The 19189-nt window shown below is 40.1% G+C and overlaps 1 protein-coding gene across 1 annotated transcript; it reads right to left on the bottom strand.

Annotated features, from left to right (window-relative positions):
• Positions 1-3575: 3575 nt before the first annotated feature.
• On the bottom strand, positions 3576-19153 carry MAIP1 (matrix AAA peptidase interacting protein 1). The gene is made up of 5 exons (XM_039353514.1): positions 18668-19153; positions 18117-18188; positions 16324-16450; positions 14703-14853; positions 3576-12045 (listed from the first exon to the last, which is right to left on the bottom strand). Exons 1-5 carry the CDS (start codon positions 18995-18997, stop codon positions 11967-11969), a joined length of 759 nt encoding a protein of 252 aa, XP_039209448.1. The 5' UTR covers positions 18998-19153; the 3' UTR covers positions 3576-11966.
• Positions 19154-19189: the final 36 nt, after the last annotated feature.

Below are 19189 nucleotides of genomic sequence, written 5' to 3'. Positions count from 1 at the left end.
ACACCCTCCTGATGTCTTTGGGATCACAAAGAGGATGGAATAAAATCCTCTTCCTTCCTCTCCCTGGTACCATTTCTATGGTCTGAATTGACAGGAGGTGTGCTATGGCCGAGGTAATCAACCTTGCCTTGTGTGTCCTTTTTGGAGATGGGACATCTGATGAATCGGTTTGGCGAGGAAGAACAAAAGTCTAAGGTCAGGCCATGCCTGATTGTCTCCAAGACCCAGGCGTCGGTAGTGGTCTGCTCCCAGACCTCGATGAACCTGGTTAACCGACCTCCTATGGGAGTGTTCTGTCTGGCGTCACTTGAAGCGTTTGAAGGGTTGGTCTCCCAATCCTCTAAAGGAACGCCTGGACTGAAAACTGGCCTCTGGCTCCCATGTTTGGGGGATCCTGGGAACGATCCTGTCTTGAATAGAAGGATCGTGAGCCTCTAGACCAGTCCCAGGATTGCCCTGATCGAAAGGGCTGTCTCCAGTCCCAGGAGTTACCTGGGCAGAAACTTTGCCTCCGGAATTCCTGACTGCCTCTCCTGTCTAATTTCTTTGATGGATGGACTAGGATTTTCCTCTTATCCCTACTCTCGCTTACATGTGGATCCGGAATGGATCCAAACAAAAATGACCCATTGTACTTGGACGTCGAAAGACGCCACTTGGCCTTCAGATCTGACTTCCGATTTTTAAGCCACAGTAGTCTGCGAGAGGCCACTGTGGCCGCAATGGATCTTGCCGCATACTTGGTTGCATGAAGTGTAGGCGTCAGCCCTAAATTGTGAGGCCGCCAGTATCTTGGCCAAAGTTTGGTGCGCTCTGACCTGATCTGGAGGTACAGTGGTTTGTAGCTCGCGAAGCCACCTTATGCACGCCCTGTTGAAGAATGATGTTGTTGCCGCCTTAGCCGCCCAGGCTGCGGCCATGTGGTAACGACAGAGGGAGTGCTCAAATTCCTTTTCCTCTGGTTTCAAGGCCTCCGCCATGTCCCCTGGAATCGCAGAAGTAGAAAATAATGAGATCAAGGGATTATCTATTGCGGGGACATCTAACATGCCCGCAAAGGAGGGGGAAACATTGAATAGTTTCCTTTCCACGCTATTATGTGCTGGTAGTATTGCTAGGGAAACCCATTGCTAGGGAAACCCATTGTTCCTCTACCGACGTGCGGAAAAACTCAGGACAAGGAATGTACTTGTCCTATGGAACTTTCTTGGCAAAGAGAGGGTTTGCCTCTTTGCTAGTAGAAAGATCTTCCTCCTGAACTGAGGTCAAATTGACCGTAGAGACTGCCTTTATCAGAAGTGATTTTAGAAGAGCTGGATCAAAGAGGCCAGAGCTTGTTGCCCGCTCATGAGCGGTGCCCTCATCCTCCGAGAGGGACCTATCAGACATGTCTAGGTCTAGTAAATCTCCCTCTCCAATTTGAGAGGAAGTCTCAAATTGTTTGTAGTCGGAGCCCTGCTTCGTCCCTTAAGGGATGGCTGAAAGGCTACTTGGCCCTTAGAAGCCATGAACTGGGAAAAGGCATCCTGCATGAATGCCTGAAATTGTGCAGACCATATGTCCTCCTGAGCTCTGTCCGTGGACGCAGCCACAATGGGAGTATGGTCTGGAGACTAGTTAGGTAAAGAAGAGTGGGAGGAGTCCAACTGTTCGGTTTCCCCCAGAGGAGACCAAGTTCTGAGAACCTCCTGGGGTTAGGTACTACGATAGGGGCCACCAATGGGGCAGGGGAAACCATGCTTGCCCCATTGGAACTGGTTTTCTGGGCCCTGGCAAATTGTCTCTCAAAGCCAAATGTCTCCTCGAGGCCTCTCGCTCAGCTGTTTTAGATGGGCCCCTTTGAGTCAGGGCTTTGTTTTAGCCTTCTTCTCCCCCCCCCACCTCAGATTCTGAGGATCTGCGTTTTTTGTTGTTGTTGTGGGGGGGGCGATTGGGGGCCCTGCGTAGCTGAATACGAGACATGTCTGCCATTGTGGCCAGGTATCCTGAGTAGGCAATACCTGGGGTGGGGAATGAATAGTACGCAGATCGGTTGCAGATAATTAAGACCTAGAAGGCCTATTCTGCCCAGAAGAAACAATGGCCGGACAGACAGGTCCTTTTGCAAGGAAGGATCCTGTGGGCCGGTGACTAAAGGTCACCTTGAAGAACAGTGGAACAGTTCAAACTTTTCTCCCCTCCCTTCACCAGGGTTGATTGCAATGGCACTAATATAAGGCCAAAGGTTTGCTAGTGCTGTGAGTATGAATTCCCCAATCTGTGGCTGTAAAGACAGTCCACCGGGTATGCTTATAAATGTCCTTCTACCTTTCCCTCTGCCTCTCTATCCCACACTCCTGTGGAAAACCTTCAAGTATATGAGCCCTTAATGGAGGCTATAAGAATACACCCAAAATGGAGGCTAAAGGAGGTGCACTCAAAATGGCGTCTGGGTGAAGGCCACACCCTCCTATTAACTACCAAAGAGATCCACGAGTCTCAAATGGCGGACTTGTCTCCAATGGTCACTCCGTTGGCTGAGGAGGCTTCTTTTTTGTGGGGGGGGGAGCAGAAGCTAGGTACTGGTGCCTTAACGATCCCCCCGAAACGGGCCGCGTTTTGCCAGGTAATCCGGTGAAACAAGGGTTAAATTAAAGCCAGCCGTTAAGGACTGGGCGAGTTGTTGTGCTGGCAAACCTCCAAAAACCCTGAATGCCGCTGTTCTGACTGGCCCTGTTCCAATTTCGCGCACCCCAGCTGGTCCGGGAGATAAGGGCAGCCGACGCTCCCTGTATCTCCGCTGCCTCTCGCAGGCTCTCTCGGCAAATTTTTATGTTATTTTTTAAAACGATACTCTCACCACCTCCTCACGCGACGCCTGTGGGAACAGCGATCTGCCGGCTGCTCGGAGCCTCGAGCCAAGGCTGAAAGGAAAAAAGCCTCCCTGTGAGTTTCTAATTGAATTGTAAATTTAGCAGAGGGTTTTAGGTCTAATTGTCAATCTTTGTCAGGAGCTAATTTGCTAGCTGCTAACGGGCTTCGAGACTGAGTCAAAACTGGGGTCACGCCCAAGGGAAGGGTGTGGCCAAAGTTTTTACCCAGTCTGCCGGGCAGGAAGGCTGTCATAGAACCCAACCATTGGACTCTACAGCCATCCTGCTGGAGAAATCATGGATTACAAACTTGGTAGATGAAAATGGAGAAATTCAGGGGGAGGAGACCATACAAAGGGGTATCGCTCAAAGATACTATGAAAATTTATATAAAAGTAATGAGGGAAAAAGCACGGAACAGATAATAGAATATTTAGCAAAGGCAGAGTTGCCAAAGATACCGGAGGAAATAAAATCTAAGCTAAATGAGGAAATAAGCATGCTTGAATTAACTAAGGCTATAAATAGACAAAAGATTAATAAGGCGACAGGTCCAGATGGAATACCTGCAGAATTATATAAAGAGTTACAAAATGTGTTTAATCAATACCTGTTAGAGATCTTTAATGCAATACTTACCGAAGCTAAAATACCTAAATCTTGGTTAGAAGCAAATATAATACTGATCCCCAAGGCAGATGCGGAAAAAATATGGATACAAAATTATAGACCCATATCTTTATTGAATTTGGATTATAAAATTTTTGCTTCAATAATGGCGGAGAGATTCAAAAAGTATCTAATTGATTTTATACACCCAGATCAAAACGGCTTTTTACCAAACAGGCAAATTAAACAGAATATGAGAACAATCTTAGATATCTTTGAATTTTATGAATTTCACAACGATCGGCAAGTGGCACTACTGTTCCTTGATGCACAGAAGGCTTTTAATAACGTTAATTGGCAATTTATGATACAACAATTAAAAATAATGGAAGCCAGAGGGAATTTTTTAAATGTAATAAATGCAATATATTTCGAACAACACGCGCAGATTATAGTGAACGGGGTGGCCACTGATAGATTTAATATACAGTAAGGTACTAGACAGGGATGTCCCCTCTCGCCATTGCTGTTTATTTATACTCTAGAAATTCTTGCTAGAGCGGTAAGGCAAGAAGAACAGATTAGAGGATTTAAGATTAAGAGAGAAACATATAAACTTCAGGTTTATGCAGATGATATAGTATTTATTATGGCAGACCCAGAATATTCCGGGCAGAAATTATTTGAAATTTTGGAAGTTTATGGAGAATATGCAGGTTTAAAAATAAATAAAAATAAAACAAAGATTATTACTAAAAATATGACTAATATACAAAAAGGATCTCTCGAGAATAAATTAGTTATACAAAGTTTCTAAATTTAAATATTTAGGGATAGTTATTTCTGCACGTTGCTCTTCAGTCAAAGAAGATAATTATGTTAAATTAATACAAAAAATTAAAGTTGATTTAGAGCATTGGAGAAATTTACATCTTTCATTACTGGGGAGAATTGCTGCTATAAAAATGAATATTCTACCTAAACTGATATTTTTGTTCCAGAATATTTCAATTTATTTGGATAAGAAATTTTTTAAAGAGTTAACTAAAATAACTTTAGAATTTGTATGGTCTGGTCAGAAGGCTAGAATAAAATTGAAGGCACTACAAGATGCTAAGGAAAGGGGAGGTCTAGGCTTCCCTGACTGGGAATTATATTACCTAGCTGCGGCCTTATCTTGGACTAGCGATTGGATAACTTTAGAGAATCATAGATGTATACAGCTAGAGGGTTTTGATCTTCAACAGGGATGGCATGCTCATATGTGGAAGGAGCAAAGCAGAAACTATCAATATTTTTTAAAGCACAAAAGTGCGGCAAGGGTTAATTAAAAGTTGGAATACAGTTAAATCACAATACTATGCAAAGATCCCGATTTGGTTTTCTCCATCGGAGGCAGTTATACACCCCAACTTGCTTAGGAAAGATAAGGTTATTAGATACAAAGATATTTTGACGGAAGAGGGTCTTTTAAAATCTAGACAAGAGTTAAGACAACAAGGAATAGAGATAGAGTGGTGGTCTTATCTCCAGATCCAAGCAAGATATTCGAAAGATAAACATGATTGGGGTATTTATAGACAAGATACGGGACTAGATAAAATTTTGCTTGGTCCGAAGAAAAAACAAATAAAGAATATTTATAAACATTTATTGGAACATAAGTTATTTGAAGAACAAGTTAAAGAAACAATGGTGACATGGGCGACGGATTTAGGACATATTAATTTGGATCAGTGGCAACAGGTATGGATGCGAAACAATAAAATTACATTGGCGTCATCCTATAAAGAAAATTCGTATAAGATGATTTATAGATGGCATCTCCCTCCAGCAAGACTAGCCAAAATGTATAAAGGATACTCAGCCTTATGTTGGAAATGTAAAAAAGAAAGGGGCACTTTTTTTCATGTGTGGTGGTCATGTAAGGAAACACAGGGGTATTGACGTATGGTTTGGAAATGGGTAACAGAAATGAGCATACAAAATATTCAATATAAGCCTGAGACATTTTTGTTAGGAATTGTTGAAGAAAATGTTAGTAAAGAGGATATGTATTTATTTATTCACGTGGTTACAGCGGCAAAATAGTATTCGCTCAGAATTGGAAAAATACAGCTGTACCTAGTGAGGAAATTTTAATTTGTAAAATTATGCATTGCGCAGAATTAGATAAGTTAACTAAAAGACTCAAAAATCAGGATGTTATGGATTTTTACCAAATATGGAATAAATTTTATAAATGGTGGGGGAAAAAATTTGGAGGTCACTGTGATGGGATAAGTTAAGATTGAGTTTAGAGTGATGTTTTTGTATAGAATTTAATTAATTATGAATAGGAATGAACTGAGATGTTGGTCAAGTCTGATTTACCATGTTCAATGTTTTTAAACTTTTTCTTTTTTTATTTAATAAAAATTTTTTTAAAAGAGACAGCAGCTTCAAAATCTATGTAATTATTGAAAAGTTGCAAACTCACATGTATGGATTTCTGAACTGTGCAATGCTTTCTAATCTTGATCTTTTGCTAGTTTTGATTTTAATGCATTAAAAAGTTCAGTTTGTAACTGTACTTAATGATGAAGGATCTACATCTTATATGGCTTTACTACAACTGTGAGAAACACTAAGTACTGTATAACATTCAATTGGGTGCAGTGAATGATCTAGCTCAGGGCTGAGCAACCAGTTTTTAGCTTGGAGACATTTTTTCAAGGGAAGATTAACTAAGCAATTCATCAATTGTAAGAAAATCCATCAATTGTTAGAATTTCATTAACCCTTCCCACAAAATTTAAGTGAAATATATAATGGCAAACTAAAAAAAGAGAGAACTTAATTTGTAAAGTTAGAGTAGCAACAACCTTTTAACTTGAATTAGCTCAAATGTTGGCTTATTATAATATGATTGTATTAGGCATGCTGCAGACAAAATCATATTTTAACAAACCAATGAATAGTTAAAAAAAAATCCTTATTCCAAGCATTATGCTGGTTTCAAACCAGAGAAATATTCCCTGTCTACAACAGGGAAGAAGTCATTATAGGTACTTACTGACATTATACCTATCTATAGATATAAGCCTTGACTGAGAGCAACAGAATGTTTTGGCTGTGATAAAATACTCCCACCTAATGTACACAGATGAGAAATGCAAGAAAAAGCTACTAAGCGGTTCTCAGACATATGTGTTTATCTAATTCCAACCCCCCCCCCCATTCTGCCTAAAGAATAGCAATTCCTTCCCATGATCAACTAGGGCATTCCTAATATTTGTCACCACAAAATGGAGTTCCCAAGGAAGAGATAATTTCAACTGCTTTTACTTAAAGCATCCTAGTCAATTTCTCCCAACAATGTGTACAGGATTTCAGGAGAAATGAACTTTTCTTCAAGTTGCAAGCAAATTCGACCACGAGGTAGGTTCATGCTAGCCAATTCTTTCAGGGTATTTATTTATCAAAATTATATAGTCACCCATCTCACAAGAAGCATCTCTGGGAAGCTTGCAACAAAGATCTAAAATAATTAAACATGTTAAAATAATCATTATTAAAAATGTTTTAAAAGCATATGGCACAAATGAAGTTAGACTAGCAAGGGAACCACCAAAAGATCTCAGTAGTCCCTAGTCCCCCAGCTTTGATGACAAAGCTAGGTCTTTAAAGACCACTGGAAAGTAAGTAAGGATGGAGCTGATCTCATTTTGGGAGGGAGGGGGAAGAGGAGAATATTCTATAAGGTAGGTACCAATCAGAAGGCCCACCTCCTGGGATCTGCCAAATATAATTCTCTAATAGACGGGACCTGCGGCGTGGCTCTTCTGCTGGATCTGATGGGATGAGGTGGTGTAATTAGGGAAAGGCGATCCCTCAGATAACCCAGCCCCTATGTCATGAAAGGCTTTAAAGGTCAAAAACAGCATCTTGAATTGGACCCGGAAACAGATTGGCAACGAATGCAGCTCGCGGAGCAGACATCTTACATGAGCTGTTCTAGAAGCACCATCCTGTTGCATTTTGCATCTGCTGAAGCTTCCAGATATTTTTCAACGACATCCCCACATTATAGTAATCCAATCAGGAGGTAACTGGGGCATGAGTGACTGTGAGGAGAGCCCTCTGATCCAGGAATAGGTGCAGCTGACACCTAACATTGAACTGTGCAAAGCCCTCCCTTACCCATGACCACCACTGCTCATTGAGCAGGAGTCATGAGATCAGGAGGCCCCTTAGATTGCTCATTGGGTCTGTTTGGAGCAATGAAAGCCAATCCAGCACCAAAGATAGTATTTTATTCATTAGACTTTTATCCCGTCTTTATTACTTTATAAGTAACTCAAGGCGGAGAACGCTATGAAGATTCTCAGTCATCCGGGTCATGGTTGTCAAAAAGCCATCCGGGTCATGGTTGTCAAAAAGCATCTTTGGGACATACATACTACTCTTTCCTTCTATTTTTCTCACAATAGCAGTCCTATGAGATGGTGGGGCTGAGAGAATGACTGGCCCAAAGTCACCCAGTTCTGGAATCGGCAGACCACAAAACCTGCTATTCAGTCATTTCCAGGGCTCAATTGAAACCTGTTGTTCCCATTCAGAGCCTTACAGCTTCCAGACATCAGGGCAAACATTCACAGCATCGCTTAAGTCATTAAGGAAAGAGATATAGAATTGATAAATATATATGATCAGTATGCTGAAGATACCTCATTCTATGGGAATGGATGAGATTGCCCAGCAGCCTCATATAGGTATTGAACAGGAACGGAGACCGGGCCTAACCATGCGGCACCCAACATACAATAATAGGGGCTGAGGGTGGGATCTCTCTTTCCCAATAATCACCAGTTGGAATCGACCTTGAAACAGGCAAACCAGTACAACAGGGCTGCTCATGCTCAATCCTGCTCACCCAAAAGCCATTTTCAACCCATACTCAGGTCTGAATTCTGACCAAAAAGAATCCTGATAATCCACTTCATCGAGTTTGGAAGTTCTCAACCAACTTCTCAACCACTTTCATCAGAACATGGAAGTTATCCTGGGTAAAAGTTATCCAGTATTCTGGAGTCCAGCAATGGCTTCTTAAAGAGGGGGTAAACCAAGGCCTCTTTTAGAATAGGAACCTCTCACTCCAGCAAGAATTCACCACAAGAATCCACTCACACGATGCTCGCCCTCCCCAAGCTTTCCTAACAAGCCAGGAGAGACACCGATCTAAGGAGCAGGTGGCTGAATTCACAATCCCAGACACCCTGTGCACTTCCTCAGATCCAAGAGGTTTAAAGCATTTCCAGATAATTAGGCAAGATTTCTCCCTAGGCCTCTCCTCCAAACCTGCAACAACGCTGGCATCGAACCCCAAGCAAATTCAAGTGACTTTCTTCAATAGATGCTGAAAAAAATTCCTTTGCACAGCCTTGCAGGTCATTCTCCAACCACCCTATATATAAGAAGGCACATGTCACCTGAAACAGAGCCAACTTTCCACAGATAGGGTGGCAAAGTAGATGTTTTGCCACTCTTACTGCCACAAGGTAGGCCTTGATAATGGCTCTAAACCATATTTGGTTAAGTTCACCTTTTGTGAGCATCTAGATCAGGGGTCTCCAACTCCCAGTCCCTGCACTGGCACTGGGCTGCGGCATGCCAGCAACCGGGCCATGCAAACAAGTGAAGCCCCATCCGCGGGATGCAGGCAGCACACAAAACCACGCCCTCTCCGGTCCATGGAAAAATCTCTCTCCACATAATTGGTCCCTGGTGCCCAAAAGGTTGGGGGCCTCTGCTCTAGATGTCTCTTTTTCAAATTCTTCAACTCTGCGAATGGGAGACATTGCATGGATGTGATCCGATCTAAAGATCAGCTGCACCCCATTCCAGGCAGTGACCAAGGCTTCAGATGGACTGTGCAGCAGGCCAACAGGAACAGCCCCCAACTCCTTCTGAAACTCATCCAGGCTCATCAGTCACCAGGGATGGATGAATCAAATGGGTCAAAAGCCTCCCTGCAGTGGACAGTGGTGCTAGAGAACTCCATGGTCACTAGGGGTTGATTTGATCCTGACAAGGGAGATTCCAAAAACTCCCCCAATTTCAGAACATATAGCCACTGCTCCGATAGGATCACCAGATCCAGTGTGTGCGGCCACTGACATTTACATTCGACCCTCATCCAATTCAGCTAGTATTTTTCTTCCTGATATTTTCCAATCTACAACTTTAGGCACTGGTTCCCAACAACAAATAATTATATACAATATAAAGAATCAAAAGTATCACTGCATATACTGAACTGTTTAAAATACCAATTAAATTAATTCAAATGGATCAATCGATGGGAACGTCAAGAAGAAAAAAATCAGAAAGCTGAGATTGAACACGATTCTTTAGCTTGTTAAAATTCATTTTAAAATTGACATTCTCTTGTACTTCTTTCATATGATAGAAGAACATAGCTACTGGAGAATGCATATTCAATCCAAGTTATTACTTTCATGCAAGAATCAATCAATCCCCAAATGCATAATTGTAGGCATGAAGGAGTATAGTTGCTGCTTGCCTCACGTTCTGCATGTGCATTCTCTTTCTAACCCTTCAACAACTCTTCTGATGTGTTTGTACACATAACTGTACACACCAGAGATAAAATACTTTTATACTCCAGGCATCTGATAAAGTGGGCTGTGATCCAGAAAAGATGAGCAGTCATAGATGTGTTTGCTTTTCAAGTGCCACAAGTCTGTTATTTCTGTTGCATTCTACCAGAAACTGCATTACAATAGTTTTCAAAAGTAAAAGATACAGTAAAATAATGCAGCAAAAAATAGGAGAAAGAAGTCAGTGTCTTAAAGACAATTTCTAAAATACAGGTGAGGTTCAATAATTATATCTTATACTAGAGCAGACATGTCAAACTCGTTGTCTGCTTGTCTGCAGACATGTCAAACTCGTTGACGTCGCACAACCTACCGGGGCAGATGTGTTCGGCCCATGGGCCGGCAGTTTGACATCCCTGTACTAGAGTACTTATCCAGGCTGCTCATTATTGCTATTTTGATTCACAGTAGCTCTTCAAGGTTTCAGAGATCTTTCCCCTTATTTCCTATTATTTTTTTTCTTTAGTTGAGAAGCCAGATAATAAACTTGGGGTCTTCTGCATGCAAATCAGGTATTCTATCCAGAGTCATTTTAATAGCACCATTAAGGCTGTAAATGTAGATACCCTATGGTGATATAGCCCAGATACCCTGCATTAGTATGTCTTCCAAAATGAATGCATTCAGATTGGCGGCTTATCTGTCAGAACAGGGTAGTAAATGATGACATCTACTTCAGCACATCATCTAGTGTGATCTGAATGTCCAAGAGGATCAATATGTATGTCTCATGGAAAGCAGCTCATGATATCCAGGCACTATGCCTAATGTTTATACAAGAAGTACAGTGATCCCTGTGGAAGTGGCTAACGGGATGGTCAATTGGCTGTTCTGCTATTCTTTCATTAACTGAGACATTCCTACGTACATTTTCTTCAGTGTCCTGCTTTTCCAGTAAAATGCACAAACAGGAGAGTTAAAATACCTCAAAATATTTTGCAATCTCAGATAATCAATTCAAATCATCTATGCTAACAAGTTTTAAATCATTTTAAATGTATAATACTCAGATTGGTGATTTTAGCCACTTAATAGATGTCAATTTAGTCCTATATATTTTACATTATGAAGACTTACATTTAAGCTCTGGCAGTGTCACAAATCTGCCTCACATTGAAATTAAGTTCACCATACCGTACCATACCATACCCCATACCATACCATTCCACACCACTATACCATACCATACCCACCCCAACACCACATCGTATCACTATACCATATTTTGGATCTCAGCTAAAAGTTGCACATGGCTATTATAATTTTTACTTTCATTACCAAATATACAGAAAAAAAGCACCAAAGTAAAAACAGTACAAAACTTGATTCTGGTATAAATATGAGGTCTATTGAAACAGCTTTACTTTCATTGCTGAATTATCCAGATAATATGTCCACTGAAAAGTAATTTAAGTATTCTAGTGTACTTGATCATTAAATCAAGACCTTGGCTGTTAAGTACTGTGTATCAATGGAGTCAGGTAAAAGTCTGATATTTGGAACGTCACTTCTTTCTTTTTCTCATTTTTTTGAGACCACCCATTTCACTGTCTGAAGATGGCTGAAGAAAAAGGATGCAATGTTCAGTTACCAACTATGAATTATCTTCTTCCAGAGCACATCAAGATGTTTGTCATACAAACCTAACACGTTCCCCATTACATTGGTCCAAACTGTGCTTTCAGCTCTGATGGGAAAGATATTATTTATATTATTCAGAGCAAGATGGTATTCAAGCAAAACTCACAGAATTAGTCCACTGTGTATTGTGGCATTCAAATCTTGAGATGTCTGTTGATATGTCAAAATATTACTAGTATATGACAGTCTCTTTTCTGTGAACTTATTCCAATAGGTTTGGGTGTTCAATCCAAGTAATCATCCAGTCTGGCTTCACACCCTGTGTGAATTCTCTTCGAAACCTTTAGAGAAAACAAAGTAAAATAAAGAAGAGACAGTTGCATAAGTCAAGCAACAAACCCTTTGTGAGTGGCCTTTATATTACAATTACAAATGTAATATTAAGTGGTGAACAAACATAATATTAAAAATAGTTTTAGACTTGGCTGCCAAATCTCTCAGATAAGACTGAAATCTGACTTAAATTGACAAAGCAAGTAACATAGCAGAAGATTTCAAGAACATCTTAATAGTTGCATCTATTAATACTTCTATTTATAAATGAACATTAACGAAATCTGGAGGTTCATGCAAGTCATATAATTAGATTGAAGGCAGAAGGCATATTGAGCATACATATGAACTAGAAGCCCTTAGGCTCTTCCAGTAATTAATGTTGGAAGCTTTATTATGTTGACATAGAAAATGCTATGCAAATGGAACAACTAATTATCCAAAGTACTTGTTCTCATTGTCAACACTCATAACTGATTTTTTTATTTATTGCATCCCTTAATATAATAATTTAAAAAAGCAGAGATGACTAGATTAGACCCAAACATTCAATTGGAATCAGAAAAAAACTATAGGAATGAACCAAAATATTTCTGTCATTCTGACATTTCTTTAGTACTTGTATACACTTACTGTACATTGTCCTTCAAGAACTGTTTTCTGCTAGAGTGTCTTTTAATTTTAGAATCACCTGAGGGTTTATCTCTTTTGGCTTTGATTGTTCTATGCAAAGTCCCTTATATTTTCAAAATTGTCTCCAAAAACCATAAGAAAACATGATAACTTGAAACCTTGAGCTTAAAAAATGGAAGCTAATATAACTAAGCACATTAATGCAAAAAAATAAACAACCCACCCAATTGTGATCACTACAAAAAATTACAAGAGAATATTTTTAAATGATACAAGATTCTGAAGTTTATGTGTTTTAACCATAACCAACAGAAAATTATTGGGGAAAAATGGAAATGACATAGACCCCTATTCATTTTCATTTTTCAGTTCATAGATCTGAAAATCTACATAATCTTCTGCTTAAGAACCATCCTCTCTAAACATCTGCTTCCCATTTACTAGCAGCTAAGGAGAACAGTATTCTTAACTGCCTTATTAAAAGCCACCCTCATATTAGGATTTATGTGTTTGAATGCTGCTCTAGCTTCCATCTCTCTTGAATAGGCACCTCAGCCACATGTTCTGCAGATGTGTTGGACATTAATTCCCATAAATTATGCAAGAAAGAGAATGTAAGAGAGAATCTCACAAAGTATAACTAGAGCCAGTGTAGAGCTACACCAATACAGTCCTCCAATATACATGCTTATTTTGTTCTCTAATATATGAATGAAAAAATGTGAAGAAAATGTTTTGCAGTTGGAAATCTTATATGGTAAAACTAGATACAAAGTGGTATGTTTTTTCTTGAAAAGCATCTCGACAAATGTCTACATTTGATCCACCAAAATGGCTTTTAGCCTCTCATGCACTCCCCAAACTTGCTTCAAAGAGTCTTTGCTCCACAAATATGCAAATATCTTTAGGAAGAAGCAGAAATCTTGCCCGCACAGCCTCTCTTCTGGTGGTGGATGAAAACAGTCAGACAAGATTGATTCTTGCAAGACTAACTTCTATTATTTTTACAATAGAAGAGTGGAAAAATATTTTGGACATTATTTTAAAAGCAGTAAAAGTAATAGAAATGTGGCAATGTATTTATTTATTAAAATATTGTTATCCTGCTGCCCAATCAAATATTCTGGGTGGACTACAAACAATATAAAAGAGGTATCCTATAATCACTCCATTCAAAACTCTTTATTATATATTATCTTGTTACAGTATTAACTCTTTTTTCATTTTATAAACCAATTCCATTTGTTTAGATACCTATCTTTCAGGCTAAAATAAACTTATCAGACAGAAAAATTGTCTAATAAGCTGATTAATATATATATAAATTCTCCTTTATAAGCTGATTATAAACCTTTGCCTTTCTGAAAGACCAACTTAATAGCTATCGTTGGCTTCCTAGGTCATTTTGTTCATACTGTACTGCTTATGTTCTTTATTCCCTTCAACACTGACCTTCCAATAAATCCATTTTTTCCCCTTTAAGTTACAGGCAGGCATATTGCTTAAGACAGTGGTGGCGAACCTATGGCATGGGTGCCAGAGGCGGCACTCAGAGCCCTCTCTGTGGGCATGCGCATCGTCGCCCCAGTCCTAGGCCTTCAGCTGGGGTTTTATAAAAGCTTTTCATTTTAGGCCTCCGCCGCCACGTACAAAAAAAAAAAAAGGTTCAATCAATCAGGCAATTTCAACTTCTCGTGGGAAAAAAAAAAAAGATCTTGCAAATTTGGAATTGATTGATTGAACTTTTTAGTCCCACCCAGTCTGCTGTTACCACCACAGCGACGCCCACCCAATGGGCCACACCCACCCAATGGGCCACACCCACCCTGCACCTGACGATGCATAAGTGGGTTTTGGGTTGCAGTTTGGGCACTCGGTCTCTAAAAGGTTCGCCATCACTGGCTTAAGATGTAACAACATCACTTATATACTACAGAACTAACTTTTTTTAAAAGTACACTGATTCAACTGAAGTTTCGCCATACCCAAAAAACAAAACCACAGTCAGATAGAAAACCAATGACTGACTTACTCGTAGTTTGCTAATAAAAGATGTCTTCTTTTTGGTGTGCTTTCACCTCTAAGCGCAATCTGGAATACTTTGGCTCCTTCTGGAGTCTTATCAGGGATATCAGCACTGCTCAGATACCAGAAGGACATCAGGATACTAACAAACTTCCTGCCTGTTTGTGGGGCAAGATAGATTTGGAAATAGAAAAAGACATTTTATATGAAGAAACACAAAAGAACATATCTCTCTCTCTCTAACACACACACACACACACACACACACACAAAACTATTGTGGAAAAACTATTTGTGAGGATAGCAGTGGCTCCAAAGCTTCTTTCAGAGACAAAGCATGAATTACCATATACTTAGTTTATGTATCAGTCAAATTCAAAATTTACTTGTCCACAGTTTCCTGAATATATAACAACATACATGACAAGCAGAATGCAGACTAACAATATTATAAGCTAACACAATGCAAAAAAACAGGCAGAATTCTGTGGGGGTTTTTGTATGAGATTCTTCAGCCATTACCTACTCATAGTTTTTTTTTTGTAATATATTTTATTGATTTTTTAAAACATAAATCACTTAATTGGTGAACAGTGTGTTGTCTGGGTTACATTTGTAAAACAATCATAGTCTCCATCCACCACTAGGTGTCAGCAACTATTTGTTTTTCAATTTCCAAAATGAACAATTATCTTTAGAATGAGAGTCTGAACCATTCAAACAATTTTAGATTTATCCAGATTTAAGTTTTACATTTCAGGTTTTATATTTATTTCACTTCCATAAAAAGATTAATTCGTCACTTCCGTTAGTATAAAGGTGGGGTGGAAATCCCTCTCCTTCCCTTTGCTTCTTGGGGATCTTTTCCAGGAAATTAAATGTAGAATAGAAAAGAGAAGATCGAATTTCTCACTCAGTTTGAAGCACGCTGTTCAGTTGTGCTGGTTAGTGCTTTTGGACTATGGTTGCAAGTAGCTTGGGCTGGTTGATGCAATACGGCCAGCCTTTCTCCTGTCGGGTTAGAAGGTTTTCCCCAAGTTGAACAGAACGGCCGCTGCGGTTCCAGAATCGCTGGAGCACCCTTCTTTCTTTGTCTCTCTGGGGTGACTTAGACCCATTTAGGGTACCCAGGCAGGGCGAAATTAGCCACGGGGGTGCGGAAAATCCGCAAGCCCACAACCGGTCTCTACCGCGCAGTACTGGAAGTCCTACCTGCTCATAGTTAAGCTGGTTCTCAAATATCTCAGGATCCCTTTACATTTTAAAAAATGATTGAGGTTTGTGTGGGTTATGTCTACCATTAGTTACTGTAGTAGAAATTAAAACTGAAAATTCTAAAAAAAATATTTGACTTCATGGGCTCTCTGAAAGGGTCTCAGGAACCTCCAGGGATTCCTAGATCACATTTTCAGTGCCATTTAAAAAATAATAACTACTTGATTTTACTTTGGTGCAAAAGATTGCCGGCACAATAAAATATATATAAAACCAGAAACAAGTAAAAGTAGCAGACAGGTGCTCAACATGAACTCTATAATTAAACAGAAAAGAAAATTTAAGCACTATTTTAAAAGACTGAGGATTGCTTCTGTGTTTTATAAGGAATGTGAAATAGAATGGAGACATACCACTGTCATCATAGTAAATGCCCACATCTCCTGCTGCTGTGAACATAATTTCATCCATCTCCGCAGCCAGAGCTTTTCTGTGGTTTTCAGACAATGAAGAAATCTTCTCTTTTAACACCTGAATCATCTGGATTGGAAATGGAATTGTTAACATTAGTACATTAATTTCCTTACACTAATTCACTTAATCAGCCATATAATAGTTATATAAGATAGTTATTGAAAACTATGCTGCCATTTCTCCCTGCCACTTCAAAAGTCAAGTATTTTTTAAACATCAGTTTAATTATTACATATTCTGCTTATGGTTGCTCTCCTTTGTGTGAATTCTAAGACTCCCATTTAATATAGAAACAAGTAATTGGGGAATGGAGCAATGAGTGGCTGTTGTAGACATTACTTAATGAGGGGAATAGTCTTTTATACAGGTAGTCCTCCACTTACAAGTATTTGTTTAGTGACCATTCTAAGTTATAATGGCACTGAAAAAAGTTATTTATGACTGGTTTCTACACTTACGTTGCAGTATCCCCATTTTCATGTGATCAGAATTTGGGCACTTGGTAACTGGCATCTTTTTATAGCAGTTGCACTATCCCAGGGTCACGCAATCACCTTTTGTGACCTTCTGACAAGCAAAATCAATGGGGAAGCCAGTTTCACTTAATATGTTACTAACTTAACAATTCATTTAACTCGTGGCAAAAAGAGATTGTAAAATGGGACACGACTTACTTAAAAACTGTTTTGGTTAGCAACAGAAATTCTGGGCACAACTGTAGTTGTAAGTCAAGGATTACCTGTGTATCCTTAAAGGCACCGTTATAAAACATTTAAGAGTTTTATTAGACTTAGTCTTCTTTCTGAAAGCCGTTCAAAGCTGATGATGTGGAAAACCGACGCCAGTAAGATCTGCTAAGCCAGGGGTCCCCAACCCCGGTCTGTGGACCGGTACCGGGCCGCAGCATGGCAGCAATCGGTCTGCACAAACACGCAAAGCCCCATCTGTGGGATGCAGGCAGCACACAAAATCATGCATTCTCCAGTCCATGGAAAAACCTCTCTCCACAGAACTCGTCCCTGGTGCTCAAAAGGTTGAGGACCTTTGTGCTAAGCATTCCACCACTGAGAGAAACTCATGCCCACACTCTTTTGGAAAGCCTTGGATATTCAGACCATCCCTTCCTTACTAAAAGTTATTATATTACTAAAAGTTATTATATTAAAACTAGAGGGAATTCTGTTTCTGGAAATAAAGTGGCATGAATGTTGTTAATAATAAATTCTTTAAATAAACTAAACTTCTAGAAATGACAACATAGCTGAAATAGCTAAATTATGAGAAAAACCAAGTTAAAATAAAGAAAATAAACAGTTACTGTGGTTAAATTACATTGAAGCCATAACGGGAAGACAGAACCTAATTGTTGCCTTTTTTAGAAAGTCAAATGTGAATTGTCAGAGTTTTTGGGAATGAAAAGTTATCAGTTTAGATGCAATCTGCTTACTCTACTTTAGGAACAGAATATAAGTATAAATCCAAATTGTTTCTTCCACTTTTAATTAACTTAAGGCAATGTTCTCCATTCTCATGGTCTCCAAATACACTGAACTTCAGTGCTTAAAATTTCTAACCAACATGGCCAAATGTAGGAGCTGACATCTAACAAATCCAGGAGCACTATGTTGTGAAAAACTGGCTAATGCTGTCCTCTGTAAAAAAGAAATGTTCAGTTCAAGGAATAGCGAGGAGAATCTTGTTTTTCGCATATGAGAGATATTAAATATTTTACCTCTTTTGATACAAGCTCTTCCAATACATCGTATTTACACTGAGAAATTAACCTTGAAACAACAGTAAAGGCCTAGAAAAAAGAGAAGAACTCTACTTTAATTAAGACTTTGCAGGTCAACTACATTAATGTACTTATAATGAAAACATTCTTTTTAGCCTTTCAACTGATAAAGTATTCTCAATATGAAATGCAGAATCCGATAAAGATGCAGATTGTATTGCCTAGAACGCAATGCAGTGCTGTCTTTGTGCATATTTAAAAAGTAAATAGTTTAGGTTCAATTAATGCGAAATACAGAAGGGCAGGACCTTGTGATTTTATTAAACTAAAATTGATGGAGTAGAAAGAAGACGATCCACAGGCAGAGCAAGAGGACAAGAGCGCTCCGCTATTGTACAGCCATAAAACACCATCTCATTAAGCAGCCATTGCTAAACTAACCCCAAAGCTTCCTCGGAGAGGTCTTAAAAAACTAATGAAAGGAGAGGGAAAAAACCCGCCCTTCTTTTTTATACATAACAACCCGAAATGCTCAACAAACGACTCACGTGCTTCGCCCCTTGCATGAACTCCTGAATGCTGAAGTCGCGGTCAAAGTAGGTGCGGATGAGGAAGAAGTAGAGGCGAGTGCGGAGCCACCTCAAGGGGTTGGGGAACCCCAAGAACACCGCCCGCTCCTCCGACCTGGAGTCACCGGGGCCGCTGCTATAAAAGCGCGCGGAGGGCAGCAGCAGAAACGGACAGCGGCCAGAGGGAGCCAAGAGTTGCCCGACCCCTCCGCGCCGGGCGGTTGAAGCGGAGGAGGTTCTCGGGAGGGCGGGGAGCCCCCGCAGCTGCCAGCAGCAGCGCCTGCAGAGGACTCCCCGGGTCAGCCCCATAACTCCCCGCCTCGGCACTCCCCTCGTGCCGCGGCGACGGAAGAGATGCGGGGGGATCGGAAGGCTGCGGACAGGTTTCCTTTGAGGCGAAGGAATGGGCCTCTCGAGGAGGGTCTCGGGCCTGCAGGAGGGCGGGGGGGGGCGTCTCGCTCCGCCCTTAAGTTAGAGCAGGAGCGAAACTCTCCTCGCGGT

The sequence above is a fragment of the Crotalus tigris genome, unplaced genomic scaffold (genome assembly GCF_016545835.1).
Source record: "Crotalus tigris isolate CLP2741 ecotype Arizona unplaced genomic scaffold, ASM1654583v1 scf7180000017568.12009008, whole genome shotgun sequence".
Classification (NCBI taxonomy): Eukaryota; Metazoa; Chordata; class Lepidosauria; order Squamata; family Viperidae; genus Crotalus; species Crotalus tigris.
The sequence above is the reverse complement of the archived record's forward strand: the minus strand, read 5'-3'. Positions and strand labels throughout refer to the sequence as shown.